The sequence below is a fragment of the Acartia tonsa genome, chromosome 15 (genome assembly GCF_053477335.1).
Source record: "Acartia tonsa isolate MP-2025a chromosome 15, ASM5347733v1, whole genome shotgun sequence".
In the NCBI taxonomy this organism is placed as follows: Eukaryota; Metazoa; Arthropoda; class Copepoda; order Calanoida; family Acartiidae; genus Acartia; species Acartia tonsa.
In genome coordinates this window covers 14,264,063-14,290,917 of record NC_137274.1, presented here as the reverse complement: position 1 = coordinate 14,290,917, position 26,855 = coordinate 14,264,063, and the positions used below count along the sequence as shown (strand labels likewise).

Genomic DNA, 26,855 nt, shown 5'->3' with positions numbered 1-26,855 from the left:
TCCAAATAATATATGTATTTAAGTATTATCTCTATTCCCTGTTATCATTCCAAGTGTGAATATCATCAGGATATGGCTGTACTAACAGGTACAAGGTGCTCACACTGAATATCAAACAAATTTTATGCGTAATATTCTGCTCTGTAGCTGCAATGTTGACAATACCAGAGACCATATCCACACTACTATCATCAAATTTTAATATATATTTCCCATTTGCATCGGGAAGGGTAAACTCATAACTCTTATTGTTCTCCAGGTCGTAGTACAAAAAGTCACCAAATATTTGTCCATTCCCCCCAATAGATCTCTCCTTCCTCCAGGCAGCCACAAGGATGCCAAGATCTCCAGTGTTATCCTTGTTTAAAAAGAAGATAAAGTATAAAATAGAATCCAAGTAGAAGATTCTGCCAGGCTACCCTGAAATAAAATTAGAAACATTTTTATTTTTTAAAGACCCAAAAGTTATTCTGGTTTTTAGTAAAATCGCATGATTACATAATTTACCTAGATATATTTTTAAATAAATGCCTTTTTAAATAAGTTACTAAAAGCCAGAATGACTGGCATTTCGCAATTCACAATGATTTGAAACGTTATATTATGTGCTAAACCATGTTCAAAATTGAAATATAGTGACTAAGAAATATTTAGACAAAAATAATTATATTGGAATTTTTAAAATATTTTCTTTAAAAAGTATTTCAACTTTGTCCAAACTGGACAACTGTACAATTCAAGTTCGTAATAAGTTTTTCATTGCGCAATCAATTTGCTTCAATTTTCCAAGAAATATTTGAGGTTTTCAATGCTTTACTTTATCTTCTATGCCTTGATTAGCATGGCTCTCCACGCGGAATTTGAAAATCTGGTGTCCAACTGCAGCTCTTTCATACAGCCGATTGTGGCGGCACCCACTGAGTGGCCCACTACGGCCATCTTGGAGCCAACAAACACCTGAAAAATGATGGTAGCTCAAAGAGAGGGAGGGGACAATATTTTAAGTTACATAATTTTACGCGGCAATCGCACACCAATTTTACCTTTCTTTACAATCAGCTGATCTTTGTTTACATTTAAAAAACGTGTAAAAGCAGAAAGATTTCAATATTCATAAATGTGTCGATTTTTTTTTAGATTTCTCCTGGAAGGGTGGTGGTACCCTCCCCAAAAAGGACAAAAAATACCTTCCCTGGACTTAAAAGTTGCTTTACAGTAAAGGAGACCCGTATCTGTTGAGCAGTTGGCAAGATCCTTAATTACAGACAAAAAAAAGCCTACCAATTTATATAACTTGGTGCCCCAAGAGGTGATAAAAAAAAATTAAGGCGAAATTCGTAATAGGACCAAGGAAATCTTCTGCAAAAATTTTTTTTTTTGTTTTTGGGAGGGTTGGCAAGAAAATAGCCTAAAACAACCACAGGACCAGTAGGTATATTCCATGAAGAGCAGAATCCAATCGGTTCAGTGGTTACCAAGATCTGAAGCTTCAGACGGACGGACAGACATCAAGCTACTTTGTATTATAGATATCCATTTACACAGTGTTTCGTCCTTTTAGAGCTTATCAGTATGGCTCAATTCATTAGAGTTAATTTAGATTACCAGTCCAACACCCTACCCATTGCGCCATAGGATTAAAAAATTAATCTGACAGGGGCGCCGTGGCTCAGTGGTAGCACACTTAGCTAGGTTGTGAGAGTTCGAGTTCAATTCTCCATCTATTGACGCAAATTTCTCATTTGCAATAATAATCACACAACTTCCCCTGGTTGTGTAAGAAGATGATTATTGAGTAAGTTTGGATACTCAATAGTCATGTACATAATATCAGTACTACCCTTATCCCAAGCTCATGTGTGGAGAGCGTCATTCAATATGGTGACTTAATTTGGAACACCTGCCATACTCGGACAGGGTGAGGTAATAATGAGTAGCTCTCATAAGATTGCAGGTCATGTTATAATGTGCTTGAACGTGTAGCTTGATAGCCCAAGTGGCTATACAAAAGTGTCTCAGCCAACTCTATAACTACTTAGGTCCAAACCCTAAGAAACTATTGCTAATCAATCAATCAAAATAAATCTGACCTGAACAGCTGATAATCCAAGTGGCAAGGAGTGTATGAGATAGACTGAGAGACCAGAGAATTGTATCTCCTGGTCTTTACCTCCTTTCTGCATCAGCCTGTGAGTCACTGCTCTACAGTTATTATCAACCCCTGCACGCAGGTTCAGTTCTATTTTATATACTCTCTCACTATGGTTCTCAGTAGGAAGGGAGGGAGGAGACATTAGGCTGTTTTATTACTCTAGTCCCCAAAGTTTTATAATAACGTTGTCTTATTTGTTGGCTTAACAAGCTTGAGGACTTTTATTGAAATTTGATTTGTAGGTTTATTAGGTTAAGTGTCCAAATGTTTCAAACACTAACTGTAATCTACAGGAAGTTTAATTTTGTGTTTCATCATTGGGGATGTTCATCAATTTATCGGTTATTATCTTATCCATTTAGATCCCTGGTGGTTTTACTGGAGAATTACCCTCCTACACTGAAGATTCTCCCCCTTAGACCATAATAAATTAAAGTATCATCCACTCGCCAGTCTAAACATTATGCCAAAAATGTTTTTATTTCTTGAAATTGTTTCGAAAAATACTCAAAAAATAGAAAAAGGGATGGATAATCTAAAGGAAAACTTTCCTCTATAGGAATAGAAAGTAGAGTATATGAAATAATAGAGCTACATCTAGAGGTAACATCTCCAGAGTAATAGAAAGTAAGAGTATATGAAATAATAGAGTTACACCTAGAGGTAACATATCTAGAGGAATAGATAGTAAGAGTATATGAAATGATAGAGCTACACCTAGAGGTAACATCTCTAGAGGAATAGAAAGTAGAGTATATGAAATAATAGAGCTACACCTAGAGGTAACATCTCTAGAGGAATAGAAAGTAGAGTATATGAAATAATAGAGCTACACCTAGAGGTAACATCTCTAGAGGAATAGAAAGTAGAGTATATGAAATAATAGAGCTACACCTAGAGGTAACATCTCTAGAGGAATAGAAAGTAGAGTATATAAAATAATAGAGCTACACCTAGAGGTAACATCTCTAGAGGAATAGAAAGTAGAGTATATGAAATAATAGAGCTACACCTAGAGGTAACATCTCTAGAGGAATAGAAACTAAGAGTATATAAAATAATAGAGCTACACCTAGAGGTAACATCTCTAGAGGAATAGAAACTAAGAGTATATGAAATAATAGAGCTACACCTAGAGGTAACATCTCTAGAGGAATAGAAAGTAGAGTATATAAAATAATAGAGCTACACCTAGAGGTAACATCTCTATAGGAATACAAAGTAGAGTATATGAAATAATAGAGTTACAACTAGAGGTAACATCTCTAGAGGAATAGAAAGTAGAGTATATGAAATAATAGAGCTAGACCTAGAGGCAACATCTCCAGAGGAATAGGACCCCACAAAGCTTCAATGTTCTCAGGAATAGTGCACTCATAAAAGCTTCCTGGTTCAATTGTAAACTCCTTTTGAACGCGGCATTGCGCAGCAGCTGCTGGCATACTCAGAGACACACACACCTTCACCTCATCTGTTATATCAAGCTCAAATTGACGACCTTTATGATAATGAGAGAATAAGTAAAGTATGGACAAACGAACATTAACACTTGTAGAGTGTCAGAACTGAAGAAGAAGAATATAATTGTATGTTGAAACAAAATTGTAAGTAAATTTGTTGCAAAACTGATTAAATTCAGGATACTGTTTATGAACTTAACTACATTTTTGAGGTTTGATTATAGAGGTGCTTCGCTTATAACATTGTACTTTGTTGTCCTAGAAATTATATTACAAAAATTTAGATCAATATGATTATTATATCTTTTTAAAAAAAATTTCTTAAAAAGTTAAAAACAACATGTTTGAAATTGACCTATAGACATTCCGGTAACAATTATAGAGTTGCAACGCTTTCTTAAGCATACCTAACTACTTTAGAAATCACCATGCCAAGTCTGAAATTCATAGGACAATTCTAAAATGCTTAAATATCCTTTCAAACCTTGTTGAATAGTCTGATAAAATTGGTGGAAATTATAATCCTAAAATCAAAGATGTATTTTGGGTTGTAACATTGAGCTAGAGAAATTTGGATTTTATCCTTATTTAAAAAGTAACAGGATTTCTGTGTGTTGTGTATCATACCAAACCAATATGGATATCCTTTACAGTGTAGCTTCTCATAGAGGGAACTATTTTGGGGGAGGGCACCACTATCCTCCTAAGAAAAATTAAGAAAAAATTAAGTAAAAAATATTACCTTACTTGAATTAAAACTAAAATTAAAATTAAATTATGGTTAACTCCCCCCCCCCAAAAAAAAAAAAAATTGGTTGGTTTATTGTTCAAACGTTTCAACCAATAATTTTACAAAGAAGAAGAGGCAATTCTTCATATCATCATTGGGGATGTACATCAAGTTATTGGCCATTGTCTTATCCCTTTAGATCTCTGGTCACTTTTCTACTGAAAATTAAATATATGTTGTAAACATGGTTATCCCTTACATCTAGCACAACCACAATAATAAATTAGATAAATAGGTTTTCTCGTATTAATTCGAATCCGGTGGATAGGAACCGGTTCTCATCCATACGAAAAAACTATGTCTAGCATCGTATTATATCCAGCTTTCTACGAATATAAAAATGTACAATCATAAGATTAAAACAAGTTTTTTAGCCGGTGCCTTCGGCACCTCGGGGCTAAAAAAACTAGTTTTAATCTTATAATTGTACATTCTATATCCGCGGAAAGCCGTTTATAATACGATGCGAGAAATAACTATTACAACAATACACATTTACAACAGTCTAAAGAACGTAGATTCTCTATACCTACGAGGCCTGTCCTTAATTCATATACAATACATCTTTGCCTGAAGTGCCATACAGGTCTTGTGATACTCAGAGAACCCCAGCAGGGTCTTCACACTTGGCCTAGCCTTCACCAGTGTCACCTTCGCCAGCAGTGAGTAGGCACCACCCTCTGCGAAAAAAAAGTGAATTACAGTCAGTCTAAACAAAATCTTGCAAAATATAGCTTTTATAGCATCAGAGATGTACATCAACTTATCAGCCATTGGCTTATCCCTTTAGATCCCTGAAAATCTATTTTACCTAAAGGTAGGGAAACAACTCTGGCCGAGGATAATTTTCTTGACCAAATCTTAGTATTATCTCTGATCTCAGGACTAATGTTCTCCAAGTTAACCTGGATACAATTGGAACATGTTCTCCAGTATAGCTTCAAAACCGATTAATCCGCTGGATAAGATTCGGTTCTGAACCATATTGAAATATAGTTTATAGCATTGTATTATTGACAATTGTTGACGAATATAAAAAAAAACATTCAATTAATACCAGTTTTAGTAGCCCCGGCCTTTCAAAACTCATTTTAATTTTTCTATTTTAATACCCGCAGAAAACGGTCTATGGTCTATGCGATAAATAACTACTTTGATCCATTCTGAAGAATTTACCGCCATTTTTACATGTGGCGCCAAAACTAAACATTTTCGCGCGCTTTTTACAGCGTCATCACAGCGTAATTAAACTTTGGTACCTTGCCCCCCCCCCTTCCAAAAAAACACAAGTAGAGAGGGAGGGGGGGGAAGGGTGTAAACCCCACAATTTGGGGGTGAAATGTCAGTAATCTATCTGACTAGGAAAAGACTAAGGGTAATATTTTTTAGTGGTTTCAAGAGGGGGTGGGGGGGGATCTAAAAATGTTTAGTAATGCCGAGGGGATAGAAAAACCCTGCAAACTGAATATTTTCCGCTTTCTAGGATAATTTTTAATGTAAAGAAATCAGGGTGGAGGGGGGTACATTGGGGTTTTTATTACACTGGTCCCCAAAGTTTTATAATAACATTTTCTTATTCGTTGGGTTGGGGAGGATTTGCTTCTGCAGAAAATTTTACAGGGTGGGAGGGGACTTGGGGGTGTTTATTACACTGGTCCCCAAAGTTTTTTGATAACGTTTTCATATTAGTTGGCTCAACAACTTTGGGAACTTTAATTAAATTTTTATTGGTTGGTTAATTAAAGTGAGTGTATATTAGTATAAACGTTCCAACCACTAATTGTAATGTACAGAAGGGCTAATTTTGAGTATCATCATTGGGGATTTACATCAATTTATTGCCCTATTGTCCATTGTCTTATTCTATTTAGATCCCTGAAACGATATGAAAGACGAACATAACTTCTTGTAGAGTGTCAAAACCGAATATACAAAATATACAGGTTTTGACAAAATTATACGTAAATTTGTTGCAAAACTTCTTCAATACAGAACACTGTTTAAGGATATACTGACATTTTTAGGACTTGATTATAGAGATGCTTTGCTTATAATATTGTACCTTGTTGAAAAATTAATCATTACTCCAAAATCAGATCAATCGGAAGATTATATCACATAAAAAACTGTTGTTAAAAAAGTTAAAAAGCAACTTGTTTAAAATGTAGAGTTGATACGCTTTCTAAATCGTACCAAACTACTACAAGAATCATCATGAAAAGTTTGAAATCGATAGGACAATTCTATCATGCCTAAATTAAATAAAAAAGCTATCCGTTACATACAGATGTATGGACGTACGGACGGACGTATGGACCGACCCTAATCATAGAAAAGCTTCGCTTTAAAAAAATGATTACCTGGAATAGTTTCCATTCTGGAGAGAAGGATTGATCAGAAGAATTACCTAAGAAAAAAGTGGATTATAGTCACCTTTCCGCGGATAGTATAGCTGAGAACCAGTTCAAATCCAGCGTATATTAATCGGTTTCGATACTTGTGTGGAAGCCGCAAAAATATAGTTATTACCCTAGATTGTCAATCATCTAAAATGTTGGATAGTTGAAAATAAAGATATCATGTTTTATTTGGTAAGTAGCGAAGCACAACAAAAATGGAATTGACCAACAGACAAAGTGAGTTATTGAGCAGTTGTTCAGTTCACATAAAAATGCAAAAACTTCAAAAAAATCACGAAACCTAAAAAATATCTTTGAAGCATGACCGACAAAGAGACAAATAAAAAAATGTGTAAATTTGTCATAGGAATCTTCACTAAAAATTTCAGCTGTCTATCTTTAATAGCAGCTGAGAAAATAGCACTACGGACTGACTGACGGACGGACAAATTGAATCATAGAGTAGCTACGCTGCTAGAAACCTGACCTTGACAGCTGCCGACTTGTTGTAAGGTGAGCAGGATTTCAGCTGGCAATCTTGAACAGCCGCTACTAGTCACCACTAGGGTTGCATCAGATCTTTAGGTTTGGTTCTAGAATACAACCTTTGGGATCTAAAGGGATAAGACAATGGCCGATAAATTGATGTACATCCCCAATGAACGATGATACACAAAATTACCCCTTCGGTAGATTAAAATTAGTGGTTGAAACGTTTGAACACTCAACTTAATGAGCCAAGCAAAAAAATTTCACTTAGGTCCCCAAAGTTGTTATGCCAACGAATAAGAAAAGGTTAATAGAAACTTTGGGGACAAGTGTAAATAACAGCCCAACAACCTAAAATTTAAGGTGGGTGCTTAAACTCTACCTTCCCCCCACCTCTATTATTAGTTGGATCTTACACCAGATTTTCATATTCTCTAATAAAGTGATACACGCATCGGGCTAAAATGACGATACCCCCTCATCCATTCCCTTTACCCCATCCCCTCCCTCTCCTCTCCTACTGTATAAGCCAACTGACCAATAAACAAGTTTCATTTTAGCAACCTAAATTGACGAAAATTTTTCCCCTGTCATAATATCCATTTTAAAGATCCAATGCCTTGAAAGCTGTCACAAGAAATTTGAAGTCTTTCCTCCAGTAGAAAACTTTCTTTCATCTTCTAGATAGATAGATAGATAGACAGATAGACAGATAGAAAGATAGATAGAAAGATAGATAGATAGATAGATAGTTATATAGATAGATAGATAGATAGATAGATAGATAGATAGATAAATAGATAGATAAATAGATAGATAGATAGATAGTTATATAGATAGATATTTTTATTTAAAAAATCGCAATTTAAATTATTTCATGAAGAATCCTCTAATATTTTTTTGCAAAAATCTTCAAAACTTTTGATTTTATTGTCAGTATCAAAATGTTATTGTATTATATATGATTCAACATAGAATGAATAACAAAAGGTTATAGGTAATAAACCGTGTTTCATAATGATGGCCTTCAGTTACAATACTGACAATAAATTAAAAAATCAAAAGTTTCGAAGATTTTTACAAAAACTTTAGAGGATTTTCCATGGCATAATTTAAATTACAAATATTTTTAAAAATACATATAAATAAAGAGAGAGAGAGATATTTATCTTTCAGTGGTAGTTTTCGCTGTAACTATATGGTTTTCTTTTACAGTGAAGCTTCTTATAGGTAAAAGGAAAGGTTTTAAACTATTTTGGGGATCTCCAAATAGAAATGACACCCTCCCCCCCCCCCCATAAAAAAAAGAATGTTTATAATAACTAAAATTGAAAATGGTGTGTTGGGTTGGCTTTTCCTCCTCCTAAATTAAGTGCCCCTAGAGGCTTCCAGAGGGCGTATCCGTTAGTGATCTATAGAGATATAGTTAAAACAAGGATGACAACATCCATAAAAGCGAAGCTCTAAAACGGTAGGACAAACAAACATTAAGACTCATAAAGTGTCAGAACTGAATAATCAGGATATAATTTCAAGTTTGTTGAAAAACTGCTTAATTACAGGATAATGTTCTAGGACATACTTACATGTTTAGTAATTAGAGATGCTCCGCTTTTAACATTTGTTGTTCTAGGAATCAATATACTACAAATCAGATCAATGAAAAATTATATTACATAAAAATTTGTTGTTAAAAAAAGGTAAAAACATGTTTAAAATGGACGTACGGACATTCTGGTAACGATCATAGAGTTGCTACGCTTTTAAATCGTACCTAACTACTACAGGAATAACCAGGCAAAGTTTGAAATTAATAGGACAATTCAAATTAACATGCCTAAATTAACGAAAAGAGATTCGCTTTTAAAAATGCTCTAATAAAAGTTACTCTCTAGCACAATTTATAGACAGCTTTCCGCAGATATCATGACTGAAAACCGGTTCTATTTTAGCGGATATTATTCTGTTTGGATTGTTGTGGCTAACCTGTGTCAAATCCAATAACAATCCCTCAGGTGGTTTTCCACGATACATGGCCCCTTCATTTATCAATTAATACTTATGAATGGATCTAAAATTCATATTTCTGGCTGTCTTGGACTTTGGGGACTAGAACATATGTAACTTTTCTTATTTTGGCTAATTGTAAAGATTTTGGGGACCAGCGCAAAGAATTATTTCCAAAGCAGACGACTCTTACTGAACTAATCAATACAAATGCTAGCAGACTATTTCAATAAAATTAAAAACAAGTTTTTTTTGTTTGTAAACAAAACAGAGATGGATTCTTTTTTAAAATCTCATGTTATTAACCCTTCTATGATTTTATTTAATTTTTGTAGATTTTTAATGTGATTTTGGAGGATTTTTCACAAAAACAATTTTGCCTCACTAGCGAGTAGCGGCCCAATTTTTTTTTTAAGAATCCACCTCAGTTTTCTTCTAGAAGAATGGGTGGGATAAAAGAGAAATTCTACAATGATACTTCTGTAATTAACCATTCTAATCAACCCCTTGTCAAACTGAAAACAAGCCTCAATATTGGTATTATTTTCAAAAAAACTTGTTTTTAAAATTTGAATGTTGAAAAGTTTCAACCACTAATTCTAATCTACAGAAGGGGTAATGCATGGTTTATAATCAAAGTATTTTAATTGGTTGATTCATCAAATTAAAAGTCCAAACGTTTCAACCACTAATTTATATCTACAGAAGGGGTAATTTTGTGGGGATGTAAATCAGTTTATTAGACATAGTCTTATCCCTTTAGAGCCCTGGGTTTGACCTAACCCCCCCCCCCCCTCCTATCTTCCCCCAAGTGTTCCTAGAGGCATCAAGGGCTTAAATTCATTGTATTAATTCCTGGCAGAGCAAAGCTTTGATTAAAATATTTTCTCCAAAGTTTTGCTGTTGATTCACTTGTAGTGCTCAGCTTGGAACCTGTTTAGTTCAAGAATTCATGTTATAATTGTCCTATAGTTTTAAAACTTGGTGTGTGATTATTCCTATGACAATTAGGTATGATTTAGGAAGCAAAGCATCCCTATTACTATTGTTATCAGAATGTCCGTACATCCATTTTGACAACGATTTTTCATGTCATATGATTTTCCTATTCAGCTGATTTTTGGAAAAATGAATCCTAGGACAACATAGTACAATATTATGAGCGAATTTATGTCTATCAGACCGACCGTTCGCAACGGATAGCTCGGATAGTCAAACTGGACATGATAGAATCGTTTTATTGATTTAAAACTTTTTTAACAATGAGTTAAAATTTGGAGGACTTACTATGTTAAGCTTTTAGCTATTTCACACCTTTATAATTGTTTGAATGATGATTCTATGAATGATTAAGCATTTCTTTTTTAAGTTTAACGAATTTTGAGGTCAGATGGAACGTCTAAAGGTTGTGCAAAAAATATGCGGACCTTTTTAAAATTCAAATTGCACGGCTTGTGTTAATAGTAGAAAAATGTTATGCATACCATTAGAGCCGTTATGAAGTACAGGGTGTTTCAAATAAAACTGCGTTTTCCGGTTTTGGGAAACAACCAGTAGGAGTATGAAGAAAAAAAATTATATATTCTTATTCTCTATAAAAATATGGATCAATTTTATAAAAGGTGTTTTTTAATATTTCTTAAAACAATAACGTTTTATAGAGCTAAAAGAATTCAAAATGTATGTGTGTTGCTTTATTCTTTTTGAATTTAGGACTATAACGTTTAACTAAATTCTTCTTTTTACTTAAAAACGACATTATAGCATTCTCAACAAAATATTCTAATAATTACATTTCTCGTATTTATTCGTATCCGGTGGATAGGAACCGGTTCTCATCCATACGAAAAAACTATGTCTAGCATCTTATTATATCCAGCTTTCTACGAATATCAAAATGTACAATCATAAGATTAAAACCAGTTTTTTAAGCCGGTGCCTTCGGCACCTCGTGGCTAAAAAAACTAGTTTTAATCTCAAAATTGTACATTCTATATCCGCGGAAAGCCGTTTATTATACAATGCGAGAAATAACTATTAAAATTTAATTTAAAAATGCTTATTTTTTCAGAACAAATGATTAACTTTATTCTTGTTTTAGTTATGATTCAATGTTATAGTTAGTTCATGTTTGTTCCTCACCCCTCCCCTTTTAATCTCCTAATCCCTTTTGATTGATACATGACATATTAACTTATATAACAAGTAACAAAGAAAAAGCCTTTTTAACAACATTTTTTAATCAAGATAACTTGCTTATTTTTAAAGATATTGAAATTAAATAAAAAGTTACTTGTTTTATTCTTCAATGCGCACAGTATTATAAGATATTCCTTACTAAAAATGACTTTGCCATAGAAAAATAGAAAAACTAAATTCTGAAGAAACTAAAAAGCTCTTTGCATGTAGCCAAAAAACGAAATTATGTAAAAATCTTAAATGGTTACATTGATTTAACCTTTTAATTTAATATTGTACTTTTCAACCTATATGTTGCAAAATAAATGAGTTATTTGATTATTATTGTTATCACAGTTTTAGCATCAGGCATTTTTACCCTACATGTACCTATCAGTACAGCCGCATTTTTAGAGATATCAAAAAACACCTTAAGCAAATGTTATGTACATTTTTACAGAGAATATTGACCTATAATTATTTTTTTCATGCTCCTTCTGGTTGATTCCCAAAACTGGAAAACGCAGTTTTTATTGAAACACATTGTATATTTTTTGGAAAAATAAAAACGATTCCTGTGCTACGTATAGTTTAGGAGCTATGTGGTAAAATGTCCCAACTGGCTTAAAACTTGACTTGCGAGTAAATCATTTAAGATTAAAGTAAAGGGTGTGCAAATTAAAACACGTACATTTTTAAAATCCGAATTGCGTGGCTTGTGTTAATGGTAGAAAAATGTTATGCATACCTATGGAATCGCTATAAACTATTTTTTTTGGAAATATAAGAACCATTCATGTGCTACATATAATTTATGATCTTTGTGGTAAAATGTCCCAACTGACATAAAAATAAAAAATAAATCTTTTTTTCCACTTTTCTCACATTTATCAATACAGCTCCTAAACTAAAAATAGCACAAAAATTGTACTTATATTTCCAAAAAAATAGAGCTTATGACGGTTCTAACGATATACATAGCATTTTTCTACTATTCACACAAGCCGAGCAGTTTGAATTTTAAAAATGTCCGCATTTTTGCAAACCCTTTTTTTCAATCTTTAATGATTTACTCGCAAGTCAAGTTTTAAACCAGTTGGGACATTCTACCACGTAGCTCCTAAACTATAAGTCGCACAGTAATGGTTGTTATGTTTCCAAAAAATAGACTTCATAGCGGATCTAACGGTATGCATAACGTTTTTCTACTATTAACACAAGCCGCGCAATCTTAGTTTTAAAAAGCTAATATTTTTTTTGTATGCATTAAACTTTAATGATTTACTCGCAAGTCAAGTTTTAAGCCAGTTGGGACATTTTACTACATAGCTCCTAAACTATACGTAGCACAGGAATCGTTTTTATTTTTCCAAAAAATAGACTTCATAACGGTTCTAATGGTATGCATAACATTTTTCTACTATTAACCCAAGCCGTGCAATTTGAATTTTAAAAAGATCCGCATTCTTTTTTGCACACCCTTTAGATATAATATTATTGCGTTGAGCGAACAGACAAACATATAGACAAACAGACAGATGTACATACAAAAAAATAAGAAAAGAAAGATATGTGTCTGAGTTATTATGACTAAATCCTTTGCCTGGAGTTCTGTCATTGACTGAATCATCATGGTCTAATAATCTTCCAAGGATCTCCTGATAACATTTCATGTCTTTCTGTTTGTCTGTCTTAGTATCTGTCAGTCTGTCTATCTTTCTATGTGTCTGCTTATCTACCTAAGTGCCAGTTTATATGTCTGTCTATATATCTGTCTCTGTGTCTGTCTATTTTTTTAAGTGTCTGCTTATCTACCTAAGTGCCAGTCTATATATCTGTCTAATTGTTTGTCTATCTGTCTAATTGTTTGTCTATCTGTCTAAGTGTCCGTCTGTCTATCTTTCTAATTGTCTGACTATCTGTCATAGTGTCTGACAATATGCCTCTCTATTTATATTAATGTCTGTCTATAATGGCTAAGTGTGTGTCTCTCTGTCTGTCTCTCTATCTAAGTGTCACTCTGTCTAAGTGTCTGTCTCTCTATCTAAGTGTCTGTCTATCTAAGTTTCTGTCACTCTGTCTAAGTGTCTGTCTTATCTGTTTCTCTGTCTAAGTGTCTGTCTATTTCTATTAGTATATGTTTCTCTGTCTGTCGAGCCATCTAATTATCTGTCTATCTATCAAATTGTCTGTCTATCTGTCTAAGTGTCTGTCTATCTATCTTATTATCTGTCAAAGTGTCTGTCTCATGTTTCTTAGTCTGTCTTTATATCTAAGTGTCTGTTTATCTGTCTAAGTGCCAGTCTATGAACTAATGAAGGACATTAAGAAAATGCCTGCATATCAGCTGCATATGTTACAGGATGCACCTTAATATTCATCAATCCTTTGTCCTAATAATTACCCCTCCCCCTTTTTTAACCAAGATAACCTCTAGAGGAAGGAATACGCCAATAGGTGTTATTTTGGTGTTTCACTGAACTAAATTGCTGTACACGATGTATATGTTCACAAGCCCTATAGACAACCATTCCTTTGATTGCATGACCTTTGTCTGAGAAGTCTTAACTGTGCGCCTGTTTATGAACCAAGGCATTCCCCCTTTCAAATATATATGGCCTGTAAATGTAATTTAGACAATACAACAGAAAAAAATATCCAGTTCACTAAATTCAAGTTTAAATGCATTTCAGGTGTGTTTAAGTTTTTAAGTTTTTAAGGCTGAGAACTGAGGTGGATTCTTTAAATAATAACATTCGCTATGTGAAGGACGGAAAAGCTATATTTTAAAAGATTTTGCTAGGTAAAGGACAGAAAAGCTATATTTTACAAGATTTTGCTAGGTAAAGGACAGAAAAGCTATAATTTACAAGATTTTGCTAAGTGAAGGACAGAAAACTTTATTTTACAAGATTTTGCTAGGTAAAGGACAGAAAAGCTATATTTTACAAGATTTTGCTAGGTAAAGGACGAAAAAGCTATATTTTACAAGATTTTGCTAGGTAAAGCACAGTAAAGCTATATTTTACAAGATTTTGCTAGGTGAAGGACGAACAAGCTATATTTTACAAGATTTTGCTAGTTAAAGGACAGAAAAGCTATATTTTACAAGATTTTGCTAGGTAAAGGACGAAAAAGCTATATTTTACTAGATTTTTCTAGGTAAAGAACAGAAAAGCTATATTTCACAAGATTTTGCTAGGTAAAGGACAGAAAAGCTATATTTTAAAAGATTTTGCTAGGTAAAGGGCAGAAAAACTATATTTTACAAGATTTTGCTTTGTGAAGAACAGAAAACTTTATTTTACAAGATTTTGCTAGGTAAAGGACAGATAAGCTATATTTTACAAGATTTTGCTAGGTAAAGGACAGAAAAGCTATATTTTACAAGATTTTGCTAGGTAAAGGACGAAAAAGCTATATTTTACAAGATTTTGCTAGGTAAAGGACAGTAAAGCTATATTTTACAAGATTTTGCTCAGTAAAGGACAGAAAAGCTATATTTTAAAGGATTGATGCCTGGTGGGTATGCCACACTATGTCCATGTCGTAGCAAGGCACAAGGAACCTATCACCCTCCAGCTTCTGTAGGCACAGGTACATGCTGTATCTAAAACGGAGATGGATTCTTAAAAATTATGCCTCACAAAGTGGTTTGGATAACCGGTTAGCCATTGCTGAATCCGTACCATTTTGCCACGCGGCACTGATTTTAATTATTAAAAACTACTGTCCCACTCCAGAATCTGTAGGCACAGGTACATGCTGTATATAAAACTAGCGGCTACGCCCCTAGAGGCTTAGTGGCACTTTAAATGTTTTTTTTGTACAAGTCTCTACGATACCTATCTATGTTGCATTGAAATCTCTTTGCTTAAAAAAAACAGTTTTTTATTTCTCTTGTTATAAATAGTTTTAAACCTTTACGGGACATATGAGAAGCTACCCTGTTAAGTAGAGCCCGATCGGTTCAGTGGTTAGCAAGATTCTTCGGTACACACAAACAGACAAACAGACAGATAAACAGACTTCTTGTTACTTTAGTATAAGGATAGGTTTTCCCAGGGAGATACAGGATATTGGTTTGTTTATTACACTTGTCCCAAAAAATTTTACATTGAATATTCTTATAGAAATAGTTAAAAATCTTCCCTGGACAATCACTGTATAGGAGAACCAAATCGGTTCATTGGTTAGCGAGATCCTTTGCTACAGACAGAAAAAGCTTACTACTTTATGTAATAGGATAGATAGTCATTATACCTTTCCAAACAGCGGCTCAGAAACTCTTTATCTTGGAAATGGGCTTTTTTACATAGGTCCCCAAAGTTTTATAATAAGGTTTTCTTAATCGTTGGCTTTATAACTTTGGGGACTTTTAAAGGATTCATCAAGTTGGGTTCCAAACATTTGGACTGCTTATTGTAATCTACAGAAGTGGTAATTTTGTGTATTAACATTAGGGATGTTTAGATCAATTTGTCGGCAATTGTCTTATCCCTTTAGATCCCTGACGGTTACCTTTCCAAACAGCGGCTCAGAAACTCTTTATATCTAAAATGTGGCAGTGAAACCTGAAATAGTTATCTATCACATCGTATCATAGACAGATTTCCGCGGATATTAAAATTTTAAAATCATAACATAAAAACAAGTTTTGTTAGACACGAGGAGCCGAAGTCCCGGGATAATAAAGCTGGTGATAAATTTTATGATTCTTATTTTAATATTTGTGGAAAATTGTCTGTTATACAATGCTATACATGATTTAACAGTATTGCTGAGAACCGGCTCTAATCCAGCGGATATCAATCGGTTTCAATTCAAAGCCATACTGAAAAAAATTTCGGATATTTAATGGATAAACGTTTCAACCACTAAGTGTGCTCTACAAAAAGGGGTGATTTCGTGCATCATCATTGGGGATGTACATCAATTTATCTTATCACTTTAGATCCCTAATTATAGAAAATCTTGGGTTTTAAAAATTATTTATTAAAGTGATAAAGGAAAGTATCTTGTCAACGAATAAGAAAACGTCATAATAGAACTATGGGGACTAGTGTAATAAACAGCCCAACGTCCCCTCCCTCCCTGCCAATCAATCTCAATTTTCGGATATTGACTGCGCTGGATCTTTAAATCATTTCAATGGTGCGCTAAATCACCCCGCGCAGAATTTCAGCCAATCACAGCCAATCCAGCTCTGGACACGTGACGTGACGCAAAAAAATTTATAATACACCTATCGTTATCTTATTCGTTGGGGGACTTTTAAAGACTTTGTATTGGTTGATTCTTTAAATTAAATGTCCAAACGTTTCAACCACTAATTGTACATCAATTTATCAGCTATTGTCCTTTCCCTTTAGTTCCCTAATTATAGAAAAGCTTGGCTTTTAAAAATATTTAGAGAAAAGATAGTAGAAAGTAGCTTGTCAACGAATGAAAACGTCATAATAAAACTATGGGGACTAGTGTAATAAACGGACGGACCCACAAAGTTTTATAACACCGTTTTCTTAGGGGTGATTTTGTGCATCATCATTGGGGAGGTACATCAATTTATCAGCCATTGTCTTATCCCTTTAGATCCCTAATTATAGAAAAGCTTGGATTTTAAAAATATTCATGTACCTGATAAAAGAAAGTAGCTTGCCAACGCATAAGAAAACGTCATAATAGAACTATGGGGACTAGTGTAATAAACAGCCCAATGTCCCCTCAAATTAATCACAATTTTTGGAAATGAATTGTATAAGCCAAATTGTACGGACTGACGGACGGACGCACAAAGTTTTAAAACACCGTTTTCTGAGGGGTGATTTTGTGTGTCATCATTGGGGATGTACAACTATTTATCAGCTATTGTCTTATCCCTTTAGATCCCTAATTATAGAAAAGCTTGGATTTTAAAAATATTCATGTACCTGGTAAAAGAAAGTGGCTTGTCGCTTGCAGGCAGACAACAGATCATAGCCAACACCTTGCTTCTCCTTAAAACTAGGATTGGGCCGAATACTTTTTTGACCGGATAACTGGCTGATTTCTAATACCGGATATCCAGTATTTGGCCAACGCCGGATATCCGTCATGAAATTACCTGACATCAGACCGGATATCCGGCATTATAAATCAGCCTGTTATCCGGTATCCGGATATTTTTGATATCCGGTAACCGGCCAGATATAAAAAATGGCCGGATATCCGGCAAACCCCTACTTAAGATAAGTGATGGCGATCCGTCGAATTTTTGGGCCGGATTTGGATTCCGGATTCTTATTTTTGGCGGATTCCGGATTCTAGCAATAGTTTAAAAGGATTTTTTTTTAAATTAAAAAAAGCAAGTGCTACATACGTCCTAAAAATCAATGTTCTCTATAATTCACTTCCGAGAATCGAACCAGAATTTAAAAGATTATATATAATGATGAAAATCTTTGCCTTCAAAGAGGAGGAGTTGAAAGAAAAAACTCAAGACTCTAATTTTAGCCTACCAATTAAGAATCCGGAATCCGCTATTAAAAAACGGATTCCGGATCCGGATTCGGATTCCAAAATAGGCCAAAAATTGGGCGGATTCCGGATACGGATTGCCAACCCTACTTAAGATACCATTTTTTACCAGGGATTTGAAGGGATATAACTATAAAATAATTACCCCTTCTATAATCTATCTATGTACATAAATCGTATTAGTTGAAAAGTTTGAACACTAGGTACAAATAAAAAAACTTAAAATTCAAGTTAACGGATAATATAATGTGGGTAATTATTTTTTCTGATTACATCTGTTATCTTTGTAAAATGTTTTTAATTGCTTAGAACTCCCCCCCCCCCCCCTTCCCTCCCGGTCCCTCCCTCTGATAAACAGCTTTTCTAATGTCAGGTCCAACAACTCAGGACAACAAGGGGAGCAAAATCTCTCCTTTTTCTGTCCAAACACCCGGGGTATTAGGTTCAGTAACAGCCATCAGACAACCAACTATCTGATTCCACGACCTTTGTCCTAACTGTGCATGGTAATGAGTTGCGCCTGTCTTATAAGCCAAAAAATTCCTCCTACTCTTACTAATGATGTTAAGCACCTGACATAGCAGAAGTAGGAACTACTTTTAACGTCTTTTGTTGTGAAACAGTTTTAATCTCTCTCTTGGCTTTGAAGGAGCAAGTGGTGAAGCCGTTTACTAGATTTTACTGAAATAGAATAGAAACAAAGTCTATACAGCCAAGGAACTCCCCCAACCCTTGCTATTGATGAAAAATGCCTGGCTTAGCAGCAGTAGATAGTGATACTATTTTTAACGTCTTTAGCACTGAGTATTAGGAACAAAAACCAACCATGGCTCGGCAGCCACAGCCATCGAACAGCCGTAGGCGCGGCAGGCGACCCTTGAAAAAAAACCTACCAAACAATTTTCCGCATTTTCTTGGCTGTAATCTCTGTCAACAAAAATAGATATTATGACATTTTCCTCATAAAAAAAAGATATTTGTTTGTCTGTCTGTAGTGAAGGATCTTAACTGATATGGTTCTCCTTTAAAGTAAAAGTTCTTATAGGTCCAGAGAAAGTTTATAACCACTATGGAGGAGGGTACCACCACCCTTCCCAGAGAAATCGCCCATAGAAAAGTCAACCTTTATCAAAAAAAATCTTCTAAAAAATAAATAAATTTGAAAGTGTCGACTTTTAAACCTCCCCCCTCCTCCCCCTCCAGTTTTATCTTTATACAAAAGTAACAGGATGTTTGTCTGTAATGAAGGATCTTGCTGATCGCTGAACCGATATGGTTCTCCTTTACAATAAAGACTTTTAAAGGTTCTGGAATTATTTTGGGGGAGAGTTTCACAGTCCTTTCAAGAGAAATCGTCTCTAGAAAAAAAAATTATTTTACTATTTCTTTTGATAATGAAAATTAAGGGGGGGGGGGGGCGACTAGGGTGCTAATAGAGGCCTCTAGGGGGAGTAGCCACAATTATCTATTTATTTCCTATTGATGTCTAGATCATATGGCTCCTCTGTAAATGCAGACCACATCTCCCTTAGAGAAAGCAAGTCTCTTTTAATAACTTATGTATTGGTTCTGTTGTTGTAGTAGCCTTGATAATTAAGGATTCAGATGCACACGAAGATTGGAGGTGAGAATCCTTTGGCCAATCTTTAGCTGATGGTATATTACAGTTCAAGCTGACCCGCAATTCTCGTTGAAGCTACTCGATAATTACATCACCCTGGCCTAGAGTTTTGGCAGGTGTTCAACATTAAGCCACCCTAATTAATGTCCAATGATGATTTAGTGGTCCTAAAAGACAACCTTGTGGTGCTCCAAATGGATACATTATAACTAGGATGTTGCACCAGATTTTCATGTACTCTGATAAAGTTATGCTTTCAGTTGGCTAAAATAAAGATACCCCCGTCATCCATCCCCTTCACACCATTCCCTCCTACCGGATGGGCGAACTTACCAACAAATGATGTCCTTATTAGCAATCTAAATTGAGGAATAAATTTTCCCCTGGCCGCGTAAATCCTGTATCCATTATTATAATTCCTTTCAAGGTTCTTCAGGGATAAGACAATGCACGATTTATTGATGTACATCACTAATAAATATAAACAAAATTACCCCTTTGTGATAGTTATAAATCTAATTTAAACTATTGGTTGAAGAGTTTGGACACTGCTAGATGGAAACAACCAATCACGATTTTATAAAATTCCTATGTCCCTTCTTATCCCTCCATTGTGTTTAAAACTTTGGGTACTGAATTATAGAAGACTTGCCTTGTTTTAAAATCATCTTTTGGTCTGCACACACATTTAATAAAATTATCATAAAAAGCAGAAGGATGTCTTTCTGTCTGTCTGTCTATCCGTCTGTCTGTCCGTCCGTCTGTCCGGGTGAAGATCTGATTTAAGTTCTCGCTAAGCGCTGGACCAATTTGGCTTTGCTATTCAGGGAATATAACTAAATAAATATCAAAATAAAAGACAGAGAAGTCCAGACACCCCCCCCCCCAGAAAAAAAATTTATCCTAATCAGCCCTCCCCCCCTTATAGAAAAGTGGAAAATCTAGGGGTCAAAAGGAATAAGACAATGGCCGATAAATTGATGTACATCCCCAATGATGATACACAATATTACACCTTATGTTAATTACAATTAGTAGTTGAAAAGTTTTGGACACTCAACTAAATGAATCAACCACCTAATATTCATCAAAAGTCCCCAAAGTTGTTAAGCCAACGAATAAGAAAAAGATATACCTAATAAGACTTTGGGGACCAGTAGAATAAAAAGCCCAATGTCCCCTCCCCTCCCTCCCTGCATATAATCCTATAATATAAATTAGTAAAGTTTTTTGCCTGATGAATAAGATCTCGAAAATTGCTGGCATAAATGTTTTGTACGCTTCAGGGGGAGTCATTAGGTAGTTATAGGCTATTTTACTGACCTACCAGGGAGGGGAGAAACAAATAGTTATATATCGCATCGTATTATAGACAACTTTCCACGGATATTATGGATTAAAACTGGTTCAAATCCAACGGATATTAAACAGTTTGGAAGCTATACTGTGAAATTAATTAAATTGAATGTGCCTGGTTTCATAATTGATTATTCTTCCCAAGACAGAAGTCTTAAAATTATTTGAATATATTTTTTCAATAGGTGTGTCTGTCTGTATGTCTATCTGTATGTCTGTCTGTCTGTGTGTCTGTCTGTATGTCATGTCTGTCTGTATGTCTGTCTGTATGTCTGTCTGTATGTCTGTCTATATGTCTGTCTGTATATCTGTATGTCTGTATGTCTGCATATTTGTATCGTATGTCTGCATGTCTGTCTGTCTGTTTATCTATCTGTCTGTCTTTTTGTCTGTCTATCTATCTGTATGTCTGTCTGTCTGTATGTATGTATTTTTGTCTGTCTGTCTTTTTGTCTGTTTGTCTGTCTGTCTGTCTGTTTGTCTGTCTGTTTGTCTATCTGTTTGTCTGTCTGTACGTCTGTCTGTATGTTTGTCTGAATGTCTGTCTGTATGTATGTCTGTCTGTATATCAGTCTGTATGTCTGTTTGTCTGTCAGTCTGTCTGTCTGTCTCTCTGTCAGTCTGTCTGTATCTTTGTCTGTATGTCTGTATATCTATCTGTTTACCAAGAATATTTTATTGGTAAGATTGGTTGAAAAGTTTAAACACTAGACTTAGAAGGACACAACCATTCAAGATCTAATAAAAGTATCCAACGTTTTAATGCCAATAAATAAAATAGCGTGTTAATAAGGCTTTGGGCACCAAAATTATTAAACAGTCCATTGTCCCCTACCTCCCTAGTGTTTATAAAACTTTGGATACTGATATAATTAACATTTAATCTTTAGGGTAGGTAATAAATATTCAAACATTGCCTGTAAATCTTGAATGTAATTCCTAGACAACAAAGGTATAATTAGAAACATCATTATTAGTAACAAGGATGAAAACATCCATAAGTAGAGAAGCACAAAACAATAATGGTTGGACTAACGGACAAAGTTAGTTAAAGAACCGATATTCAGTGTTGGTATAAAAGAGAGAAATGTTTATTAAAAATCGGCAGTCTTTCTTAAATAATATCTTAGAAGTCACATTTCCTCCAAAGCGTTCTAATGGACAGTCAACATAAACTAAAGAGTTGCTTATTAATTAAAAGCAGTAGGAACCATTTTTATTAGTTTATTTCATTAGTTATGATGCGTTGTTGGGCCCAGGAGATTCGAACCTATCACCTGCCCGACAATAAACGAATGCTCTACGTGTTACGCCTCATACGCTGATACTTTTTAAATCAGGGGGGGGGGGCCGAAATGTGTTATTAAACTTTTAAATTTTATGTTCCATTTGTGCACCGATTATGAGATGATTACATTGCCCTGCAGCTCCTAAACCTGGAGGTCTGTCCAAAAAATCTTAAACTTTGGAAAATTTATTATATAAGAATGATTTTATGCCTTATAACCTATCCTCTTAGTCCAAAGATAAAGCCTGTACACACGGTTTACGCAAATGTGTCAAATCAAAACTTCCCCTCTCTAGGAGTACCCCAAGGTTGTCTTCTAGGACCTTACCCTGGCGCCAGCATGTGTGTATGCCACACCCATCTGATGTCCAAAGGGGCTACGTAGTCCAAGTCTGAGCTGTATCCGCTGGAATGTGCCTAAATGATCAAACAAGGATGAGACAAACGAAGAATTCTAATTGAAACTATTGGTTGAAAAGTATGGACACTACTAGTCGGAAACAATATATCAGAATTTAATAATAGTACCCAAAGTTTTTGAGTCTACGAATGAGAATTTGTGTTTATAAAACTTTATTTTTTGTATAATTTAGAGCCCACGCACTCTTTAAATTATAAAAACTTTGAATAATTATTTAGAGACCAAAATCCCCTAGCTCCCTTTCTGCGCTGAATTACATAATGTGATGGCAACATCTGTAATTTCCTAGTTAGAGCGGCAGGATTCTCCTTCGATTTTAAGGCATCATCTAAAGAAGCCAGAGCATCATTCACTTGTAATGGTATGCGATAATTAACAACGCCAAGGATATCATATTAGGTTAAGTAACACCCATCAGACAACCAACTCTTTGATTGCAAGACCTTTGTCTGAAAGTCGTACTGTGCATGGTGATGAGTTGCGCCTGTTTGTGGGCCAAGGCACCCCCTTCCCACAACCACTTTGTCTATTAATGTCGCACAAATAACATAGCAGTGTAAGAACTATTTTCAACATCTTCAGTTATGACACAGTGTTACGATGAGATTTAAACCTATCACCTACCTCTGATGATAAGCTGATGCACTACGTGTAGAGCCACAGTCGCGGTTTTCTTTGAAATTATCCAATTAGAGTCCCCCAAGGTTGCTTACCTGGATAAAGGGAACCCAGATATTCCAGTAACGGTCAACAGATCTTACAATCACATCCTCATCATAGAAACGCCTGTGTATGATATTTAACATTATAAAAAAAGTAACAGGATGATCTGTGTCTGTCTGTTTGTAGCAAAGGATCTCTGTAAACGCTTAACAGAACCGATATGGTTCTCCTTTACAGTGTAGATTCTCATGGTCCTGAAGGCTAGGGACGTTTCCGCTAGGTATTACAGAGCAGTTTCAAATGTATTAATGTCTGTCTGTATGTATTTCTATCCTTCTGTAGGTCTGTCTGTGTGACTGTATGTCTTTCTGTAAGTCTGTATGTATTTCTGTCCTTATGTCTGTCTGTCAGAATGTATGTATATATGTATGCTTGTCTGTCTGTGAGTATTTATGTATTTCTGTCTGCATTTATGCATGTATGTATGTCTGTCTGAATGTATGTTTGTATGTATGTACATATGTCTGTCTGTATGTCTATCTGTATGTCTGGCTGTGTGTTTGTTTGTATTTCTGTATGTCTGTCTGTTTGTACCTACGTCCTGATTATCCAAATGCAAATATCATTCCTTTTAGAGTGGACTTGTTTCAAGAACTGTAGCTCATATTCAATATCATTGATACTCAATGATTTCTTCAATCTAACCAGAATTTCCTTTGCCTCCTCCATTATAAACCAGGCATCACTAAAGGGATAAGACATTGACCGAAAAGATTAATTCTAAATCCCCAATGATGATACACAAAAGTACCATTTCTGTAAATTACAGTTAATGGTTGAAACATTTGAATACTCAACATAATGAACCAACAAATAAAAATACAAAAAAGTCCCAAAAGCTGTTTAGCCAACGAATAAAAAATGTTATCATAAAACTTTGAGGACAAGTGTAATTAAACAGCCCATTGTCTCCTCCTCCCTCACTGATTACCTATAACATCTCGTAAATTTTTCTGAAACCAATATATATCATAAATAACTATTCCAGTGTGTGGCTTCGAAATCGATTATTATCTGCTGGATTAGAACCAGTTAAAGTTCTACGCCACCATACTGAAAATCCGTGTATCGTATCATTTTAAAGACAATTTTCAACAAATAATAAAAAACAAAGCCATAAAACCAATAACCCTTTGTGGCAAATAAAACTGGAGTTAATCTTATAATTTTCTATTTTACTATCTACGAAAAGCTGTATATAATCATAATACAATGCGACAAAGTCTATTAATTGAGGGTTATAAATAGTTAAAAACCTTCCCTGGACCTAAAGAAGCTTCACTATAAATGAGAACCATATTAAAACCATATCAAAATTAAAAGTGCTACATAAAGTAAAAACATTAAATAAGTAATTCTATATAATCCTACTATAAGGAAGTATAATAAGGTTTTATTGTGTCTCAAGCTGAAAATTTCAAGAAAACAACTCTACACCCCTCTGATTGATCTCTACTATTTAGGAAAGTTTCATTCAGGTCCTATGATGGTTTAAGGCTATATTCTACCCCTAACTTCCCCTTTACAACAAATGGTATATAGTAAAGAAATTATATTTATTCATAAAACTTTGCATGGGCACCGATATTAATAATGTCCTTTCCTTCTATGGTGTTAAAAAAAACTTTGGGTTACAAATATAATCAACAATCCAATGTCCCCTCCCTTCCTAGTGTTTAAAAAAATTTGGGTACCTTTATATTGAAATTGTCCTATTGAAATCAAACTTGTTATTACTACTACGTATCAAAAGTTTTGTTTTTGTTTACGTTTTAATTTTTAAATATTTTGCAGACAATATGGTCTAATTATATTTGGACAAAATATCCCTCAGATTTTTACGGAAAAGACCATGGATGATACAGTACTCTTTATTCTCTATAATGACAAACAAAATTACCAATCATGCAAAATAATTGGTGGAAAAGATTTTACAAACCAATAAGAATGTAGCTTCCTTGGCTGATTTTACACTAGTCCCCAAAGTTTTATAATGACGTTTTCTTATTCATTGTTATAACAATCTCAAGGACTTTTAAAAGATTTTGATGGCTTAGTTTATTAAGTTGAGTGTCCCATGGTTTCAACCACTAATTGTAATCAACAAAAGGGATAACTTTGTGTGTCATCAATGGGATTTAATGTAGCTCAGCCTAGAACATGAAGGGGAAAATTATTGTAGAGAAATAATGTCCATTCTATACCTATCCAGTATAAAAGCGCATTTGCCGCGGAATATTTTTTTTTCACAAGGTTAACAACTTTTTCATATTAGGTTTTATTTTTGTTATAACTAACTTTATTTGGGTTTAAAACTGCATTTAATATAATTTTTAAATAATTTTAATACATTTATGAATAAACTTTTTGTTCAATTAAATCAAAATCATATAGAAATGACAAAAAAGATATAAAAGTCTTTATAAAAGTTTGGACACTCTGTTATAAACAGTTTTCAATGAATCCATAAGCCAAATAACGAGTAATTACGCGATGATACCAAAAATTGAATAAAAAAAACAATTTATAGTTATAAAGGGGTAGTTTCACGAAATGCATTTAAACTTAATTTAGTGAACCGCATATTTTATCCTGGTTAAATGGTTAAACTACATTTATATGGCATATATTTGAAAAAATTTCAATTTTCTACATCATAGTTTTTAAAATGTCAAGACTTGAAAATCGTCTTTTTAAATTGCATATATCACAAAAAAGACAATTTTCAGGTCTTGATATTTTAAAAACTACGTGGTAGAAAATTGAATTCATTTCAAATATATGCCATATAAATGTAGTTTACCCATTTAACCAGGATAAAATATGCGGTTCACTAAATTAAGTTCAAATGCATTTCGTGAAACTACCCCTTTATCTTAAAAATGTGTTTTATTTTCTCATACCTTTTCTTTTACCTACAAATGGAAAAATTTAAGATTAAAACCAACAAGGGAAAAAGGGCTCGGGCTAACAAAACGGTATTGATTTTTGTTTTTATTTACGTGGAAAAGTGTCTGTAATACAATGCTGTACGTGATTTTTTTAATATTGCTAAGAACCGGTTCTAATATCCAGCGGATTTTAATCTGTTTCGAAGCCCTAATTGGAAAAGTTTTGGCTTATTTTCCTAAAAACATCATTAAGACTAATTTAGTTATGTTTTATTGTTTGATAGTTATTGTAATACAAAATTATATATGTTGTATCCTATGCTTGAAATCAGTCTTCTGAAAATGCACTTCATGCAACTATCCCGTTAACAAGATAATTTAGGTACTAATCTAATAAACAGTTCAATGTCCCCTTCTTTCCTGATTGCAACATTTTTTACTTTTACATGGAAATACTTTACTCGGCTTTTATTGAAGATATAGCTAGGTATTTTTTAACAATTTTATAGGTGATTTTCTATTATTATTTTTCATATTTAAGTTGTCATCTAAATAAGTCTTAAA

The 26,855-nt window shown here is 34.1% G+C and overlaps 2 protein-coding genes across 5 annotated transcripts; both read right to left on the bottom strand.

Moving 5' to 3' along the window:
* Positions 1-12: 12 nt before the first annotated feature.
* Positions 13-19,570, bottom strand: LOC145307638 (uncharacterized). Of its 4 annotated transcripts, none has more exons than XM_080150120.1 (19): positions 19,470-19,570; positions 18,885-18,920; positions 17,406-17,471; positions 15,997-16,049; positions 14,995-15,085; positions 13,812-13,844; positions 13,079-13,133; positions 10,151-10,230; positions 9,277-9,327; positions 7,910-7,970; positions 7,289-7,363; positions 6,763-6,809; positions 5,214-5,307; positions 4,973-5,082; positions 4,097-4,136; positions 3,462-3,650; positions 2,091-2,221; positions 832-957; positions 13-358 (listed from the first exon to the last, which is right to left on the bottom strand). In XM_080150120.1, the coding sequence occupies exons 1-19, from the start codon at positions 19,512-19,514 to the stop codon at positions 32-34; spliced, it is 1,710 nt and encodes a 569-aa protein (XP_080006246.1). In that variant the 5' UTR covers positions 19,515-19,570; the 3' UTR covers positions 13-31. The 4 variants fall into 4 exon arrangements, with proteins under 4 accessions (XP_080006246.1, XP_080006245.1, XP_080006247.1 ...); XM_080150119.1 differs by having other exon boundaries at positions 9,277-9,331; positions 10,155-10,230; positions 19,470-19,569; XM_080150121.1 differs by lacking the exons at positions 17,406-17,471; positions 18,885-18,920; positions 19,470-19,570 and adding an exon at positions 17,113-17,159 and having other exon boundaries at positions 9,277-9,331; positions 10,155-10,230.
* Positions 19,571-20,212: 642 nt separating this feature from the next.
* LOC145306928 (uncharacterized) lies at positions 20,213-24,355 on the bottom strand. Its single transcript, XM_080149267.1, has 7 exons — positions 24,332-24,355; positions 23,971-24,085; positions 23,391-23,465; positions 22,585-22,673; positions 21,886-21,907; positions 21,084-21,121; positions 20,213-20,288 (listed from the first exon to the last, which is right to left on the bottom strand). Exons 2-7 carry the CDS (start codon positions 24,067-24,069, stop codon positions 20,213-20,215), a joined length of 399 nt encoding a protein of 132 aa, XP_080005393.1. The 5' UTR covers positions 24,070-24,085; positions 24,332-24,355.
* Between the last annotated feature and the right edge of the window lie 2,500 nt (positions 24,356-26,855).